This window comes from Rhipicephalus sanguineus, chromosome 3 (assembly GCF_013339695.2).
Source record: "Rhipicephalus sanguineus isolate Rsan-2018 chromosome 3, BIME_Rsan_1.4, whole genome shotgun sequence".
NCBI classification, from domain to species: Eukaryota; Metazoa; Arthropoda; class Arachnida; order Ixodida; family Ixodidae; genus Rhipicephalus; species Rhipicephalus sanguineus.
Genome location: NC_051178.1, coordinates 206,610,490 through 206,629,252, shown reverse-complemented (window position 1 = coordinate 206,629,252; position 18,763 = coordinate 206,610,490). Strand labels below are relative to the sequence as shown.

The 18,763-nt window shown below is 41.0% G+C and overlaps 1 protein-coding gene across 10 annotated transcripts in view; it reads right to left on the bottom strand.

Annotated features, from left to right (window-relative positions):
• Positions 1-1,744: 1,744 nt before the first annotated feature.
• Positions 1,745-18,763, bottom strand: part of LOC119388159 (voltage-dependent L-type calcium channel subunit beta-1) — a 189,975-nt gene continuing 172,956 nt past the window's right edge. For 9 of the 10 annotated variants that reach the window (XM_049413832.1, XM_049413841.1, XM_049413840.1 and 6 more), the window contains 2 exons: positions 17,269-17,307; positions 1,745-10,528 (listed from right to left, as the gene is read on the bottom strand). In XM_049413832.1, the coding sequence (XP_049269789.1) occupies positions 10,109-10,528; positions 17,269-17,307 (459 nt within the window). In that variant the 3' untranslated portion in view covers positions 1,745-10,108. The remainder of the gene's footprint in view (positions 10,529-17,268; positions 17,308-18,763) is intronic. The other variant, XM_049413833.1, reaches the window with a different exon arrangement.

The window sequence follows — 18,763 nt, the reverse complement described above, 5'->3', positions numbered from 1 at the left end:
CATTCCCTCATGGCACCCTTTTGCATGCCATGTATCCTGCAAGCTACCGAAAGGAACGCAAATTATGCTCTGCAAGGAATACACTCCACCATATGGAAGCGTGGCGCAACCCATCAATACCACCTATCACTGGACCAAACATTGAGCAGTGGGAGGCCCAGCTGACAAGCTCAAGCCTTGATGACCAGCACCGTCTTGTGAACAGGGCCAAGCTGTCAGCTCGAGCCCACGGCATCCTGGACTAGGGACGCCGCCCACCTTTGGCGACTCTGCCGTCAGCTCACACTACTGAATAAAGTTTATTTCTCCTCCTCCTCATTTTCCCTCTCCCCCCTGAAATGTCCTTGGCCTTGAGGGTAAATAAATAAATAAATAAAGTTTACCTGTGGTTTGAAGACCAAGCAAGAAGGAAAAATTGTGCTCTTATTTCTGCATTCTTGCTTATTCAAAATTAAATGATTGTTTAATTATCAAAACTATTCATAATACCACTTTGATATGTTCCATTTGGCTATAAATTTGACAATAAAGTTAAATAGCATGGCTACTTCTGGCCACTTTTAGCGTGACCTCTGGCTCCTTTTCAACTAAACCCAATGGCAACCCTACCAGAAGCATTGAAGCGGACGTCTACGGCTACTTGAAATTCACAAAGTAATGTCCCAAAAAATTGGTTGTGGCACTTGCAGATTCGAAATGCCCCACAAGCATTCCGCTTCACAACACAAACAACCTCATGGAGTCTGAATTATAGCGCATAGCTGCAGCATGTATTAAAGCGACACATATAAGCACCAAGACACATACAAAGAGGCATATTGTGGCACTTCTTTTTTACATGTGTCGCGCTAATACATGCTGCAGTTATGAAAGACCAACTCGCTTGAACAGCAACCCTTTTGTATACGCAGTTCATTTTTGACAGCTCCATCGATTGTCTAGTTTGAAAGTCGGCGAGACATGAATAGTCGATTTCCATGCACGGGATGTTCTTGCGTACATACAATCATAAATCACCAATCTTTTGAAGATGTCCCACTGACATAATAATATCTCGCTACAGATGTTGCTAGGGTGCATCTGTGGTCCAAAGAAGCGGGTTGCTGCGCATGTACTCTCGAATGCTGCGAGTGCAGCCTTTTCTTGCGCAAGGAGGTTCTCCCAATTCTCCTGCCTGCTTGACTGGTAACCAACTATACTATAATTGAAGTCGTTAGATAAGCAGTTCCTTGCAGCAAAGATATCCAAAGGCACAACCATCAATTACACCATATCAGAACAGGTTTTAACACTTTCTTTCTTTTTTTCCAAAACACACTAAAGAAAAGATCTTTGCATTCTGCCCCACTCAGAATACTGCTGAGCACTGTGCCTCAAATTCAAACCTGTGAGCTCACGCTCAACAGCTAATTCAGCAAACAGAGCACGACATCGACACCAACTATAGTGTGTCACTGATGGTGCATATATACCAAAGTGAAAACAAACACAGAGCCAACAAGCTGTTCAGCTGTGTTATTGCAAAGGACCTGTTTAGTAACTGCAGCACCACTGTATGTTCAGCACGCTCATTTGAAGTGGCATCATGCACTGTGCAATTAAACTCTGCAATCTGCATGCCAGCATAGCAGGACCTTAACTGCCATATTTCTGCTTAGCTCCACTAAAATTCTGTGAGCCAACTTGAATGCAAGCAACATAGTGTGAAACATGAACGGCTTTAATGCCAGGAATGACAGAACAGTGTTTGGCAATGTCTTTATTTACAAACTGCCGTAAAGGTTTTGTTTCATATTTATACATTACACTGCGTGCATACATGTATATGTATTATATACATATACGCAGTTTCCTTGCAGGAGCCTTCATTATGAAAACGCTTTGTTCAAGAAAAAAAAAGAGCAAAGCACAATTCCCGACAAAGCACGCTCAGAACTGGCGTGCAAGCAAGGAGCATACGCTCTTCATTCACACAGATTTCGATTAGCATCAGCACTTGCCTGTATGTATATATATGTATATATACCAGCCCTTTTGTCTCATCGAAAGAGAGGATGAGTAGAAAACTTCAAACGTTGCACATTTTACAAGAGGGTGGGAAAGGGAGTCTCTTAGTAGTTCAAACACTGCTGGGGAAAGAAATCTGCAGAGGAAGAATGCCAGAGCTAGAGAAAGAATGAGAGAGAGAGATAGAGAGAGCTTGAGAGAAACCAACACGTTCTTACGTACACATATGTACATATCACCCACACCTGTGCCACACAGGCAGCACAGACCTTGCGCCACAACTCAGTTAAGAATGGATAACAATAAAAGCTAAAAGAATTGTGAGCAAAATGCTGCTGCTATTCATGGAAGATGGGAACTCTACAGAGCATACATAAATGCCGTACTCAGAAAGGAGTGTGACTAATTAAACTACATGCGATGTAACCTGCATCACAACCATCATTTTTTTCTTGTTTTACAAAATTGACAGGATGGGAAAGAGGCCACTAGCACTCCTGAGAGCAAAAGTGCAGAGCGGTATTTATTTCCCGTTCGTTCTTACAATAGCAGTTCTAGTTGGTAGCATATCTGCACTCACTTTCATTCTCGGTCACAGTGGGAAACTGTCGTTCAGGGGCACATGTATTCGCTGTAGCCACCCAATGTGACTATACCCGATATCATAACAGCACTGCCCCGATCAGCAAAAGGACGGTGGCATCGCTGAACACTGTAAATGTAGCATTTTTCTTTCCAATCAAAAGAACTGAGCTCTTCTACCACCTAATCCGCTTTTCTCACGGCCAGCCCTGCGCAGGCAGCATTGCAACATGTTTGATCGGTGTTGCTATTGTCTCGCGCATGAACGTGGTCACTGTAAAGTACACACATGCAAACGCAACGCTGCTCACCAAATAAGTGGAATGGGAAGCAAAGCATCAACATGCCAACCATGCCACTCATACTGTGAGCCACACAGCACTCCTTCTGTGAACATTCACCTAAGTGCTAGCGATGCACACAACACACACAGGCACTCTCACCAATTCCATGCACTGCACACACTGTGGCCAAGGGAATTTAACGAGCACAAGCGAACAGGCGAGAACTACCATGTCCCACAAAAGAAAATAAACAAAAGCAGTTAAAGAGCCTGACACACACATATGCACACTGTGGGTGAGTCATGACTGGACATGAAGCGCAGGGGACAAGAACATTTGAGGCTGGTTGTTCGATGAACGGTCAGGGTCCCAGTGCCACAAAGGGCCACCGCGTGTATACAGAGAAAGTCCCCAGGAGAAGAAGAAAGTCACTGAGGTCAGCAGGTACAGTTCTAGCAGCTAGCTCAGCATGAGTGCATACCAGAGACCAATTATGGTCAGTGCTCACTTTTGCTAGCGTGCCTGGGCAAGAGGGAAAACTACATGGAAAAGCAAGAGGCCTGCACTTGCTTCTCAGAGCAGCGTCATCATCGCCAGCGAAGCTAAAAAATATAACGAAAGAAGGACTCGATGACGCAACATCCCTGTCTACACATGATGTGTGCTAGGAAAATGCGAAAGAAATGCCACGTGTAAACGCCAGTTAGAGACAATGAAAGGACTATCAGTGCTAAAGGCCGTTACAGTCGCGTATGCATTGCTACAAAGGTTAGGTCGATGTTACATTTGTGTCACATCTCTGCATCCTTGGAAAGGCTGTGATGTCCTGAGCAAATTTTAGTTATGCTCCTGACACCATGAGCGACTTTGTTTCACTTCTCACAGCTCTCTTTTCCTTCATCCTCAAGCCCTTCTTTTTTGTTTTATTTTACAATTGCATGCTCCAAGTATATCTGTATACATTTACACAACAGAAAAACTTTAGTTTAGGCAGGCATAGTTTTTGCATTCTTTATCAAAAAAAAAATATTAAGCTCTGCAATGGTGATTTTGCACAGTAGAACCATGCTGTAGCACACCCATAATAAAGAAATGAATGGCTTGCCAAGCATTACTTCACCCAAGGCTGCTTTAAAATTGAAAAAAGAAAATGTTCACTAGCGCATCAAAAGACATCAATATGTCATGCAGTGTTGCTAAAAGTTTGCTAGGCTAAAAAGAAAATACTAACTTCAAATTATGTGCAGCTTAAAGCCACAAGTATTTTGGTGTGAGGGTGTGTTTCTTTGTGTTTCTTTTGCGCTACAGTGGGTCTGAAGTAGCTCGCTTTCGTTTGAACACCTTTTCCAGGTTTTCAGACAGTTTTTTTTAGAAAGGTCTAAAAGACTGACAAGGCTAATGCCTGTGTTTATATTAAGTAGGATTTTACTGTCTGCAAGACTTCTATAACAAGGTTCTACTAAATTCAGCTAGTCTGCAAGTCACCAAACATTGTGTGTCTGCTAAACAAAAGCAACAACAGAAGATAAACTGCTGAAATGCTTTACACACAGTGTTTACAAATGTGACAAGTCATTTCTGCAATGCAAGTGAAGACAATGGCTATTCCTGCCTGTCACCTGACATGAACTTGTACAACTGCACATGCAACTTAACTGTGTCTACGTTACTGAAAGCATGTCTGGTTTAACCAAAAATCAAAGCAGCAAGGACTGTTTTATGTCAATAAAAAAAATTGCTTTATTTTATGTCTAAGACAAAAAAAACACTTCCATCAACACAAGAGCTTTTGGCAAATATAGCAAAAAGGTTTCATGTAGTGGATAAACATCTAAAATATTTAAGCGATTCGCAATAAAGGGGAAACTTTAACTCGAAACCAACTCCAATTCTGCCCGTTGAAATCCACGTAAAATGCAGAGAACGCTTTTTCGAGACAACCCCTGTGCTGACCTTAAAGCAATTTGTTGTGTTTAAGCGATAAAAGTTAAATTGCAGTGACTAGCAGGCAACATTTAAAATTGTGGCTTTAAATTTTTAATGACATCTCCAGAAATTTGTTAGTTTGTAGAAAATATAAGCACAAAGCTTACAGATGTTAGAGCACCTGTTAGAGCATTTAAACAGGACAAATTTGATATATGAATTCACAGCTAATGCAAAATCGTTAGAATGTCTCGAGGGTTTTGCAAAAGTCCTATACAAAATCATATACACCATATACCTATATACACCGTCATGGCATATACATGAAGTAATATTATTTCATGGTATAATTTCATGGTATAATGGTACAATTCGTAAATAATGGTATTTCATGTGCACATGTAAGTTTATCCGCTTCAGGTGTATTATACTGTGCAGGTTACAGAATTTATTGTTTGTCATTTTTAGGTTACAGTGTTGTAAACTTTATAGTTTTGTGACTGAAAATCTGCAATTTACTACAACTATATTTTTTTAAATTTTGCCCTACATAAAATAAATTTTTGTATAGTCACCAGAATTTAACTTTTTGTTTTGAATGGAACAAAACTTAATTCACTAAATGTGATCCAGTGGTTGTTGTGAAAAAACAATTTCTGTGTTTGCCTACATTTATATAGAAACACCAGAAGCTAAAGCTTCTGCGGAAGCTGAGTTGGCAATTATCAGCCCCAAATTCCTTATACCCTATCAATTCAAAAACTTGAACTGTTGCTGCACCCACAATTCAAGTCATTATGGCTGTTCAGCGACCAAGAACATTCCAGTGCACAACAGTTAATCTTATTGCGCTCCTGAATAATGAAAATAAAAAAATCTATTTCGCACAGTCCTTGCTGCTTTAGTTAAAATACTACGTTTTCCATAGACAAAAGTTAACTAGTTAAGCTAATAAAATCATGATTGTGTCTAATAAAATTACAGAAATATGTCTGAAATAAGATGGCCATAGAGAATGCAGAATGAGCTGCATGGATTTTTACATTATCGTGAAGTGATTGTAATGTTGCATGTGTGGCTTACAAGATACGAATGTGCAATGACCTCAATATTAAGTGGAAGCGGTTATGTCATGAACATCACCCTTGTTAAAGCAATGTCTGAAGGCCAAGAAAAATCTTAATGCACAGACATCAAAAAACAACAAGATCAGTACCTACGCAGAAGAAAAACAAAACATGTTTGCCATGAAAGTAGCAGAATGTTCTGTTTATACAAAAGCCCTTTTATTTCTATAAAGAAGCCATGTGATGAAGCACACGTCTCCAAGCTAGATGCTTCATAAAACATGAAAGCAAGCGTGCTATTTGATTAATGTGCCCTTTGGTGCAGCAAGGTTAGACCTGTAGCCACAGTTGTATTGAGAGATGAAAGTAAGCCAGCAGTAAGACAAACACTGAACTGCAGCTCATCCTCTCCAGCTGGTGTCGCCCTCTCGCATTCCACGCATAGGAATCAAATCTCAAACTTTTCCTCAATGAGGTAAATTTACGCCCAGAAGAAGAATTCATTTGCAAGTGGGTTTATCATGCACAGATGTGGCACTGTAGGATGTACAACAGCTGCGTCTCCACACTGCAAAATGCAGTTAGTATCCAAGAGTTGTACCTTGGTCTCAAGTGCATGCCATTTTCCTTGAATAAAACCAGGACACCATAGAGGATGCTACCAAAGTTTTTTATGGAACACTATTTATGTAAACTGGCACCACATGTGCTTCACAGGAGCCTCCTCCTAGCAATTGAACGCCTCTGGCTGGCTCCTCGACATGGTGCCGCTAGGATTCTCTACAGTATCCCAAATGGGTTGCGTATGCTTGAAAGCCAGAAATGAAGGCTTAGTGGGCGGAGCTAAAACCTTGTCAAGTACAGGCGCAGTAACTGTGAATGTCCTGCGACCGGCTATAACAGGTTTTGACATTCGAATGTAGAGGCAAGGATCGCAGAGCTTTATCAAAAAGACATCACACTGTTCTTGCTTTGGCTCTCCTTGCACCCACCTAACATGAGCAGTCACTGTCACAGAGTCGCAGTTGTAAGGCAGCTTCAACAGACAAAAGAGTTGCCACATGGCAATCCTGTTCATGTCCCTCCAGCTACAGTTGGTAATGTACATATTTATATATATAGTATGGTGCAGCAACCTCATTAACGCGCTTCTGCCTATGTGCATCTCTGGCATGCGTGTGGCACATCTGAAGGTATACCTGTGTGCAAACACTATCGTTGGTAACAGCAAAGTTTGTAACCTACGCGCACTCAGAACTGCATCAGAACTGCACTCAGAACTGGAGCGAGTGCTTAAGGAGAAAAGAGTTTCAAATATGTTCTTCCATGGTCTATTCTTCAGCATCAGATATCATGGTGTCACAAACAATAAGACCAAAGCTATCTAGCCTTAATTCCACTAAATGACATCATCCAGCTTAAACGTAAGCGAATTGCTATCATATAATTCTCCAGTATAACATAACAGAAAAGGTTAGGTAATTGCTGTAAAAATGAAAGAAAAAAAAGAAGAGCGCAGAAGCCTACCAGTACAAAAAGCAAAATGCATATTATAAGCTACTGCAAGTACAGAGTCGATCTTCATTTATATCACAATGGCTCATTCAACTTTCCACTCGGCTAAGTTCAAGTTTAAAAACAAAACAAAACAAAAAGAGAAAACACTTACAAATGTTATATACATCATACCACTTAAAACTTCAGGGAGTTAGAACAAATTCTTCCTATCCAACAGAAATTCACTGTACAGACAAACATATCGAACAGGTGCATATACACCACTCACAAATTTTCATCAAATAAAACACAATAAAACACTGAAGAGAGTCATAAAAAAACAGCTGCTCCTGTTTACTATGTGTGCAAGACATCATGCATAGAATCCATACGAACTCTGTGCACATGCCAAACCCAAGCTAAATCTACAAAACAAACTCAGCTGACCAAATAAATTTTGCTGCAAGAGGAACAGTCATGGGCATTGCTAGTGCTTGCCTTTTCGTGCTCTGTGTTTGTCTGGAATCTTGCACTAAGGTATCTCTAACAGTAATGCCAAACAGAGTCTACCAGTTTCTAAAGTGTATGCTTGCAGATATAAAAAAAAAAACTATTTAGAAACACAGAGGCCAATGGCAACTGAAAAAACGCTAACCATTCCACAAAAGTCTTGGCTTGATGCAAAGTCAGTCATGAGGTCTTTAAAGTGATTTGGGATAAAAGGAAATAGTGAGAAGCTTAGAAAATGTGAAATGTGCTTCTAAAGTCAGTTTCTTTTATGCACTCCACATGCCTCTGGTATGCTTTTTATGACTCGTCAAAAACCACCTCTTTCACTACAGATGTGCATTACACGATAGGGCCTAAACGACCTAAAAGCAAAGTGAAAGGTTCTAGTTATGAAGCTAATTTTATAAACTTCATCTCTGCATAGCTACTAAAACAAGACTTCTTATAGTAACTCAATTTAGCTCGATTTGAAAATGCAAACCTGCATTGTTTTGTGCACATCAAAAGATGGTTGCCAAAATGTGCTCCCATCTCAAGGGGCAACTACGCATGTTGTAGATAGTTTTATAAGTTACAGGTATAGCGCAGTGATGAAAAATGTTTTAAGTGTCACGCTGCTTTTATTTATTATGACTTTAATTGAAAGACTGATAAAAGAATCTTGAGCTTGGGCTCAATGTTGCAATATATTTAGCAACTTCCAATTTTATGAAAGCAAACTAAATCAATATGCTTTTCAGTGTAAATGGCTGATAAACAGAAGAATAGGGCTCTTAATAAAACAGCAGCAACATTTGAAAAATTACGACAACGTAAGTGTCTGAAATTGGCACACGTGCGACATTCTACCACCTAGCGGCATTGACAAACTCTAATACATTACAGAACTTTAAATTAACCAGTTTCCTTTTTGAATAAATCAAGAACATTTGTCTTGAGACATGAATGCTAATTAAACCTTATTAAAGCCGGTTAAATATGAGAGTAAACGATGGATTTAAAACAGCAGATTATGTATTGTATGAAAGTTGCACAACATTTGCCAGACAGGTGCTGGTGACATGAAATGACTCAAATAGAAACAGTCATAAACTGAAGTAGAGACAATATGTGAATGAAAATTAAAAACAATGCTATAACGTCCTAGCAACTTTTTCTAAAACCTTCCATAAGAAATCTAAGAAAAGCTGTCACTAAAAAAGAATGTCCCTTGACAAAAGGAACGAAATTGATGTATGAAGATTGCAACAGAAAGAAAATTAAATCTCCCTGAATATCTAGGAATCCCCTGGTGCACGTAAGGTCTCAAGTCATTGAGTTCGAGTTTCCACAGGAAATTCTAAGCCTCCAAGAACTGTAGTCGGCACACGCCTAAACAACACAACTTCTACCTGGCACAGAGTAAGATGTGATGGCCTTTGACCCAAACCATTTGCTGACTCACAGCAAAGAATGCCAGAAATTAAGGAACTAGAAAGGTGCAAACAGTAGAGCTACGCTGAACGCCTACATTCTGCACAGTGAGTAATGTCCACTCTCAGGCGAGAAAGGAGTGCCATCTTGGCCAGTGAAAAATCGCAGGAGGAGTTGAAAAGCACTTGCAAGGAAGTATCCTGAAAGTGTACGTGACAATCCTTGCAGTGGACAGTCGCAGCAAGACGCTTGAAAAAAAAGCATTTTGCATTGAGCAGCAGAATGGTGGTTGTGGACGCGTAAGGCGAGCTTGCTGAGAGAGTTGCAGTGGAGAGATGTGTTCTCTCCTTTCATCTCTTGGTTACAAATGCAGGAGTGTCGCACATTGGGGGAGACAGGGGGTGGGGAGAAGGACCGTTCTCCGGTCCTGTGGCACAACCACGCGGTTTCCTTTTTCGCTGAAGAAAGACGTCAACCGCTTGCTGTTGAAAAAGGCAGGATCTTGAGGGGTGCCTCGCATGGGCTGCACAGGTGCATAACGCTGCTGCCCGAGGAAGAGCCACCGTGGCAATGGCAGCCAAGCCTGTGACCTGCCCGCGCTGTTTGGGAGGGCTGGCTTTGTCAGAATACGACAGTTGGCTGCACAAAGTGGCAACTGTGCTTTGGAGAGGATACACAGCGAGCGAGAAAGCACCGACATTGCGCTAGCCCTGCCGGTGGCTGCCAAGCCATGGCACGTCGTGGAGCATCATAATCACCACCCGTCTATGGTGACAACGTGATGCCGCTAAAAAGCCAAGACCAAGGAGGGCAAAGTCTCTGCTAGAGCACATTGACGGGGTACTTCTGTCCTCTGTGGAGACCTGTCTCACCACTCCCGCTGCCCCCACCCCTATAGTTGCGGTCGTCGTCGCACTCGTCACGGTCGTACTCGGAGGGACGGCGGCCGTGAAGGTGGTGCCGTCGCTGTGGTGCCACAGAGTGTGGGTGGTGGTGGTGTCGGAGGTGCGAAGGCGGTGGCGATATGTCACCAAACTTGTCCTCAAGATACGGGTCCGGAGCATCATCCCAGTCATCGAAATTGCTGCTCCCGGCCCCGCGATACGAGGTGGCCATGACGGGTGGCGGTGGGTGCACACGCGTGTCACCATAGTAGTCGGGATCATCATCGTCATCGTGCACCGGGTACATATCATCCCCCCGACAGCTTGCCGAAAACAGGTCTCCTTCCGGAGAAGAAACCTGCAGCGTAAACAAAGTAAAGGAGCAGAAATTACTCTGGGACCTCAATTCTTATTTATCTGATTTCTTTCCACTTGTGTGAAACCAAAAAGAAATGCAAGTATTTCAGGGGCAATATCTTGTAAAAGCACTTCTCTCACTTTTTTTTACGTTTACAAGTCAAAACACTGCACACAACAAACCAACGGGAAATTAAGATATTTATTTTAATGGAGAAATTACCTTTGGTATGCTTTCTCATGCACCACGCTCAAACTTGTTCAATATCTGCACACTTTGGGAAATAATTACACACAATAGAGGGTGCCTTCTGCAGCTTGCGTGCAACAATTTCCAGCCAGGAATGCAGTGCCAGAGCAGCCACCTAAAGTTTACTGTGCCAACGACACAAGCTGACAAGGTGTGAAGGTTCATACACCCATTGCACTTCAATGTAGATTTGCAAAACATACACTTTTGAAAAGGGGACGTAATAAGTAGAAATTCTTCATTCACGCCATTCAAACATTTTAAACAATACCAAAATATGGTGTGAAAGCTCAAGCAAATGATTTAGAAGAATACAAGGTGCATGCATGCACCCGTGGATGCATAAAAATGCTGCAGGTGTGACTGTGTGTTGCAGCAATCTTGAGTGTGCAAGTGCAGGTCAAAAAGGAGGTTCATTACTTGTACGTGTATGTTTGCCATCGTCATAGCTCCCAGAATCCCTGAAAAGCAGGCAGGGAAGAAACACAGACAGGAGCACCGACAGTGAGGGACAAGTGTGGCCCAGAACACCACAATACATCACAACTGACTCACTGCACAGCACAGCTAACGGGCGAACTAAGAGCCCCATGTCTGACCAAGCGCTCTGTACCACATAATTCTAGAAATTAACAGCTTATCTTCAGCAAAAGGCTCTGAAGAAGTAGCCATAAAATGTAATTTAAGAATGTAAGTTGAAGCTAGTGTTAAGGCATAGTAAAACAGAGCCTAACACATGATAGACACTGATGCCAATATGCTTTAGCTTGCACCTATATAATACATATGCACAAACATGTGTGTGTGCAGGTAGGTGCACACTAACGTTGCCTGATTCTGAAGTGGAGTATGTAATTACCAGGCTTAAATAGGCTAGTAAATTTTTTAGTATAACAATGATGTGCCACACTTTTCTCCAGCATAGTACAAATTAGAAGAGACATTGTATATATTTTGTAGTATGGTTGTAAATTCACAAGAACATGCACACAATGTCTTAGCCGTTGTGGCAAATATCATAAGCTAAAAAGACAAAGGCATGAGGCATTCAAATTCAGGCGAAATTATATGTTATACAGTGGACTGGCTTTAAAGTGAACTGTGTTAATGAAGTACAAGCTGAACAGTTCTGTGACATTTGTTTAGTTCCCAAATTTTTGCTGGTTATAAGAACTTCTGTGATGACATACTAGCTAGAACTGTCCACCACAAAGTTGCTGATTGTGCAATGCTTTATTTTACTTTTTACTTCTTTGCTTTTTTCAACATAGTCGGTCATATTACTGATAAACAAAAATGGATGTACCCATGTCTAAATCGCTTGTTCTCCTGAATGGATGAGCAACTAAACTCCCTCTGCTTAAGGATGTAAATGTTATCGAACAATATTGTATTTTGTCTGAAATAAAGTTAATGTTATATCATATATCCATTATATACAATAGTGATTTAAGAACTGTATACATGTAATGCAAAGCTCACAGTAACACTTCTGACATCCTAGATCAGCATCTGAGGAAGTCCAACAAAAACAATTACTCAATATTTACTATGCTAATTATTTTTACTCAAGTACAATGTATTGCTTTTCTAAAAAAAGCATAGTCCACATGGCATAAAATAAGCAGTTCTAATTCTTCTTCATTTTATATGGCCTTTGGGCTTTATGAGGTTAATGGAAGAAAGCTTATGCATTGTAAGAAGCAATATTGTAACCCTTTTCTTTCGACTCTGAACTCTAAGTGATTCCCTTAACTGAACTACTGTGAACAGCAGCTATGAACCTTCGACATTTCTATGCATATTCAGAATCCTACATGACTTTCAGAAGAAACCTCCTCCCCATGGAACATTAGAAAATGTTCCAGTGACACATCGAGAACTCCTGAATACTTTTACACGTCACTTAAGTGCTCCTTTACAAAAAGAAAGAGCATGAAATTTGCATGAAGTATCAGTTTATAAGTATGCCAGCTGTAGCTATTTTCACGAAGTTTCACCAATATCTAAGTAAAAACATCGATTGTAGTTCTCAGTGTGTCAATAGGCCAATGTCTTCCACCTCCAGACAAAACTTGCAGATGTGCCATGTGCTTGGGACAACAAACAATTGGAAGCAAGAGGAAAATTAAGTTGAAAATTGCAAAATACTATAGCAGAAATTGACTGGTGACAAGTATCATTGTTAATGCAAATAGTGTAATGTTGACTCGATGATAATCCATCAGTGGTGTGCAAATGCACCAAGCATCTCAATGTGCTGGTTTGCACAAAGGAAATTTTTTAGAATACCATCAGCATTGAGTGAGATGCACCAAATGCCTGATTGTGCTTGCTTGCACACCACAGCCACCTGATGAGGCGTGTGGCTATGGCATAGTGATTACAACATTGGGCTTTGGTTTTAAAGGCCCAGAGTGTAAGTCCTGCAGTCGGAACAATTTTACGCTTACCTGGTGTACATATGTGCTGCGCTGACGTCACTTGCGTGTGCAAGTGTTTGATATGACTTGATAAATACATCGCCCATTTAAAACCAGCCGTGCTAGCTTAAGATAGGTCACTACCTTCGAGAGAAAATTTTACAGTTTTAGCCCAAGAGTTATAATTATGGCTTTGGCTTCGGTAAATTTAAACTTTAAAATGATGAAATTGTGAGAAATGTAAATAATTAAATTTATAAAAATCAAAATGTGCCAAAATATGGATGTTGCGCCAACGGTCATAACTACAAAACTGTTGGAGCGATTCACACGTGATTTGGCATGTACGTAGCGAGGACAATAGCCTGTGCATCTAACCTCCATGATCACCGTATTTCTAAGCTAAGGTGCGCTATGATAAGAAGACCGATAAAGTTGATATTTTGCAGGCTTGTTTTGTGCGAAATTGGCCATATAGTACAAAAGTTTACCGCTAATTTTCAATCATTCTGCTCGAATGCACAGTTCCACCTATAAAAAAAGAGCACGAAAAATTTTATATTAGAGCTGTGCGAATAGCAAAATTTTGGGTGCGAAGCGAATTCGAATAATAAAGATTGAGTGCGAATCGAATCGAGTAATTTCGAATAATTTTCGAATATTTCTCAAACATTTTTCGAATAATTCGAAGTGTAATTACAGAAAAAGTTGCAGAGAATCCCTAAGTATGTTCTTGTGAGATCGCAACATGAAAGTGTTTCTTTTCGCTAGGTTGATAAAGTGCTGGTGGGGTCATATTTCATAGTTGTCTTTCTTATCAAGAGTGAGGCAATGTAGAGGCCGAATTGTATTTATGTACATGATTTGGTGCAACCAAAGTGTTGCCGACAACAATTTACACGTGATAGGCAGAGATGCCATTTCCTCAGCCTCTCCTCCTCTTTCAACTGCTGTGGAAGGCCAACTGATGTGGCGGACAAGGGTGTGCTCCCTTCAAGTCCGGAGTTCCAAATCTGCCTCGTAGACGTCGATATATAAGAACATCTGAAATTTTGGATGCTAAAAAGCTTCGGCGTCCGATTTTTCAGACATCCTGCCCAAATTTCAGGTCAAAAACAGCATTAATTGAGCCCCCAACTCTGCCACATCTTTCATCTCCATATTGGAACCAGCGTTTTCTTGAGTTAATACATTTGCGACCGTAGCAGGGCTTGAAAGGCAGCTTTGCCGCAATAGCGGGGTGTGATGAGGTGAAGCATATTGAAAATCTAGGGACCACTTCCAAACGGACGTTGACTGTCTCTTGGCTAAGTTCGACCGTAACGGAGCTTGAAAGGCAGCTTTGCCGCAATACGGGGTTGTGATGAGGTGAAGCATATTGAAAATCTAGGGACCATTTCCAACCGGACTTTGTCTCTTTGCTAAGTTCGACCGTAACGGAGTTTGAAAGGCAGCTTTGCCGCAATACGAGAGTGTAATGAGGTGAAGCATATTGAAAATCTGAAGGGGTCACTTTTAACCGGACGTTGACTGCATTTGTCTTTGGGAAGTTCGAATAGTTCGAATAGTAAAATTTCAGTGCGAATCGAATCGAATAGCAAACACTATTCGAAAAATATTCGAAAGTTCGAATATTCGCACAGCCCTATTTTATATGAAAATATTTATTAGAAAGAAAGTTATCGCTGTTCGCTGTGGGATGTAACTGTAGGATGTAAAAAATTCCGTTTTGAGAAAAGTGGCTTTAAAGATTTGAACCAAATGTCCATGCAACAAAGAAGCATTCAATGTGGCTGAAATTCACTGGACTTATAGCTTGGGACCTCTTTTGAAGCAGCACAATCTCCTTTTGAGCAAGCTGAAGCGCGTATTTTTTACTAGCTTGTTTTGTGGCTCCAGCTGACTCTCGTCCACGTGTTTCACAGTGGGTCCACGCTTGCTATATTGATTCCCTAACTTGCGTTGACGCTTCTTTTTCATCCTATACTTCGCCATATTTCATGAACTTTCTCCTTGAAAGGACAGAACTAAGTCCAGGAGCTTGAAATGGCGTAAAAAAAAAGCATGAACAGCCGTGTGAAAACGTGCGCAACTTAAAGAACAGAGTGCCACAGCCGTGTAGTGAAAATCTTAAAATAAATAGAAAACAACAACATGTTCCACAAGCTTTAGAACGTATGTAGACAGCCTAGAATTATGTAATACGTATACGAAAAGACATTTATGATGCGATGGTAGGTGTTACGGAATCGGAAACCTTCAGTGTCGGTTTTGAATGCGTCTAAGAGGGGTTGGAAAAATGGTCATAACTTTTAAACGGCTCAAGATAACTACATAATTCTTCTTGCTAAAGGTTGTTGAATAGAGGGTGAGCTTGAAAATATTAAATCCTAAAAAATTATTTTTTGAAGGTGGTGACCTACGTTAAGAAATGCTACTGACATTTAATACAAGCCCTGGTGAACTTACAAGTGCCGTCACTTCAGCTGTGCTACCTAGAGTGCTTCAGCTTAGCACGCTCAAGTCAATATTACTGCACTAGGTGTCAAAGTTTACTGTACCCAACTGGTTCATAAACTGTTTCAGTTTGTGAAGTGACTCATGAACTGCTATGGATATTTATTTCTTGGTAATAGAACTGAACTGGAGCAAAACAGACTGTGTTTAACCTGAACCCAAAATCAACCTGTAATGTTTATTTGTTGAACACCCCGGACAAAATCCCACCTGGTTAGGAATAATAGGTAATTACAAAATGGGACAGATGTCAGCCAAGACTGACAATGCTGTGGCTGTGGAAGCTCAAACACTTTTAATCCACAGTCATCATCTGCTCCATTTCCCCGAGGTGGCTTTTACCAAGTTTTCCTTCATTCTTGGCATTATCTTTTTTCTTCTTTTGTACATATACGTACTTAAAGAACACACACACAGCTCGCAAACTTCATTTGGAGTACTATGCAAATGCTCGTGGACTGAACGAACAGCAGGCCCCGACACTGCAGCCATTTTATATCAATGCACAAGGCAGAGCTTGATGCTTGTCGCTTATCCTTTGTTCCATTCTGTGCTACACTTTTCGAAAGTAGGCATGCAAATTAGCTTTGGTATCAATCAGAATGCCTGGTTTTAAATCATGTCATCACTGGTTCGATCCCAGGTATGCTGGCTTTTTAGGTTACAATGGTGCTGAAAGCATGCTTAATGGAAAAACAAGCAAGATCAGCAGATTTACATGCTCATAACCACTGTTCACAGAGATAAAAAAAAAGCATGGCCAAACACACAGCTGAAGGTGTTCCTGCAATATAAAAGAAGTGGTACAATATTTAAGTTTTCTAAGTTGTGTGCTAGTCTGAGAGAAGGTACGTCCCATTCTATAATTATGCCAGCACAACTTTTTAGAACAGTCACAGATGCGGGCAGTTTTGTGCAAGTTGGCAGAAACATTCAGTAGCAACAAAAAATCAATAATCATTTGAGACCCAAAACCAAAATGACAGCTGAAAGTAACCTGCAGATGCAAGGTTTTTAAGAGTGGCTTTCTTGTGTAGAATGGGCCTAGTGAGTGTTTTCCGGCAAACTATTTTGTTCAGTGCTACTTCTTAAGCTGAACTTTTTAAACACGACATAAATTTCTGTGGTTCCTTCATGTTCATCTTAAAGATAGCCCACTGTACTAAGAAATGCCCCACAATATGCATGCTGAAGTTGCTTGTCAAGTTGACTGTAGTCAAGAACAGTGCCAAGCTCTGAATGCCACAGAATGCTTACACTAGCACTCAATTTGGAGCTGCACATAATTTGCTGCCATGCCAATGAGCATTTACAGGACCTTCACAAAGGTAGCGTAGCAAGTACGAACATACTTATTAAGTACATGTGTCAGAAGTGTAACAATTCAGTATATAGAACTACGTACCAACACCAAACAACTTTCACAAATGTCAGTGCTGAAGTGAATGATGTGAGTTAAAAGGCTGGCACATTGCACATGTACAGTAAATCGAGTGAAATACGCGGGTGCAGTGGTGTTGCAGTATGTGTGGTAGCATAGTGGAGACCGACCTGGAAGTGTACTTGTTTCGGCTTAGGTCTCAAAATTCTCTGAAAGAGGTGGCACAAAAAAATAAAAACAGGAAAAGTGAAACTCCAGCTTCAATACTGGCAAGCAACGAGGCAGAAAAAGACACAAAAGTATTCACAAAATCCCAGCAAAATATTCAGAAAAAAAAAAAGCTGCATAGGCCATTCTATTTCATTATATAATGTGTAGAAAAAGTGGTTGAACAAGGGAGGTGTTCAGAGACAGTCCCAGAGTTCAGAGGTCCCGAACATTCTTGTAACAAGAAAAAAAAAGATTGAAGATGCAAAAGTTAAATATGTCATGTCAGCACTTTTTCGAATGAGCCTTACACATTACCGTGGAAATGGTAAACTTTGCTTTGAATGAGCTCAGCTTGTCCGTGGTTATATTTCTGTTTCAGGATGCATATGTGCCGACCCAGTGCAAATATCTCCTATTGCATTCAGATGAAAAGCTCTTGAATGTATGCATTATGAGAAGTAATAGCATCTGTTTATCATTCAACTGTTTAAAAGATATACCACTGGTGTGAAAGAAGCACATCTTGCAACAATTTATAAGACTCTAAATGCAGCAGAGAGAAGTTTGACAAATGCCACCCTTGAGAGTTCAATAGCGCACAAATGGCAGCCTCAACCATAGGCGCCTGCTGGTAGATGTCGTAGGCTGGAATTTCGACAAGTGCTCTCATTCCACGATATTTTGTCCACAACTGTACTGTCAGCATCCTTATGATGCAGTGACACCTTGACATGCCTGTTTAGACACAGTCCATTTGATCAACGCCTCCTATATAAACTATGCCTGTCAAAAGAGCCCCTCCGGTTTATCACACCCTTTTCCTCATCCCTTTCTTATTTGCCAGAGCTTGCCGCTCATGGTGCTGCCGGCTGACACTAGCGTGGACCGTCCCGTCCTATCTGTACCGGTGGTGCACAGGCTTGCGGCACTCATTCGCAAAGTAAAACAACAAAATTTTCATTTGCTTGCGTTGACGTGTGCAGGAACCTGTCATGAAGTGTGATTTGTTTCAGTTTTGTGGACGAACAGCATTCATCATGAGGCAATGCTGCGTGCCTACAGCAATATCAAAAGAAAGAAACAAGGACGTTGGCGTATTATTCTACGAGATTCCTGCCGACCTTGAAGAGCGCCAACGATGGCTAATGGTTACCTTGCCACAGAAATGGGAGCCGAACACAACATCGAATTACTCCGCCTTTTGCAGTAGGCACTTACTTGCCGCTGACTTCAGAGACACTACCAAAATTCAACAAGGTAGCGGTGCCCAGTGCATTCCCGGGCTACTCCTCATATGTGAAGCCTGTGCTTGCCAAGGTACGCTGTGAGTTAAGTATTCAAAAGCGCGCTGTTCAGCTTGAATGAGGCCAGAAGAAGGCTAGCAAAAATAGAAAAGTCATTATGCTGCCAGCTTCAACAGCAAAGAATACCCTTGTTACCCTGCTGTCAAGTCCG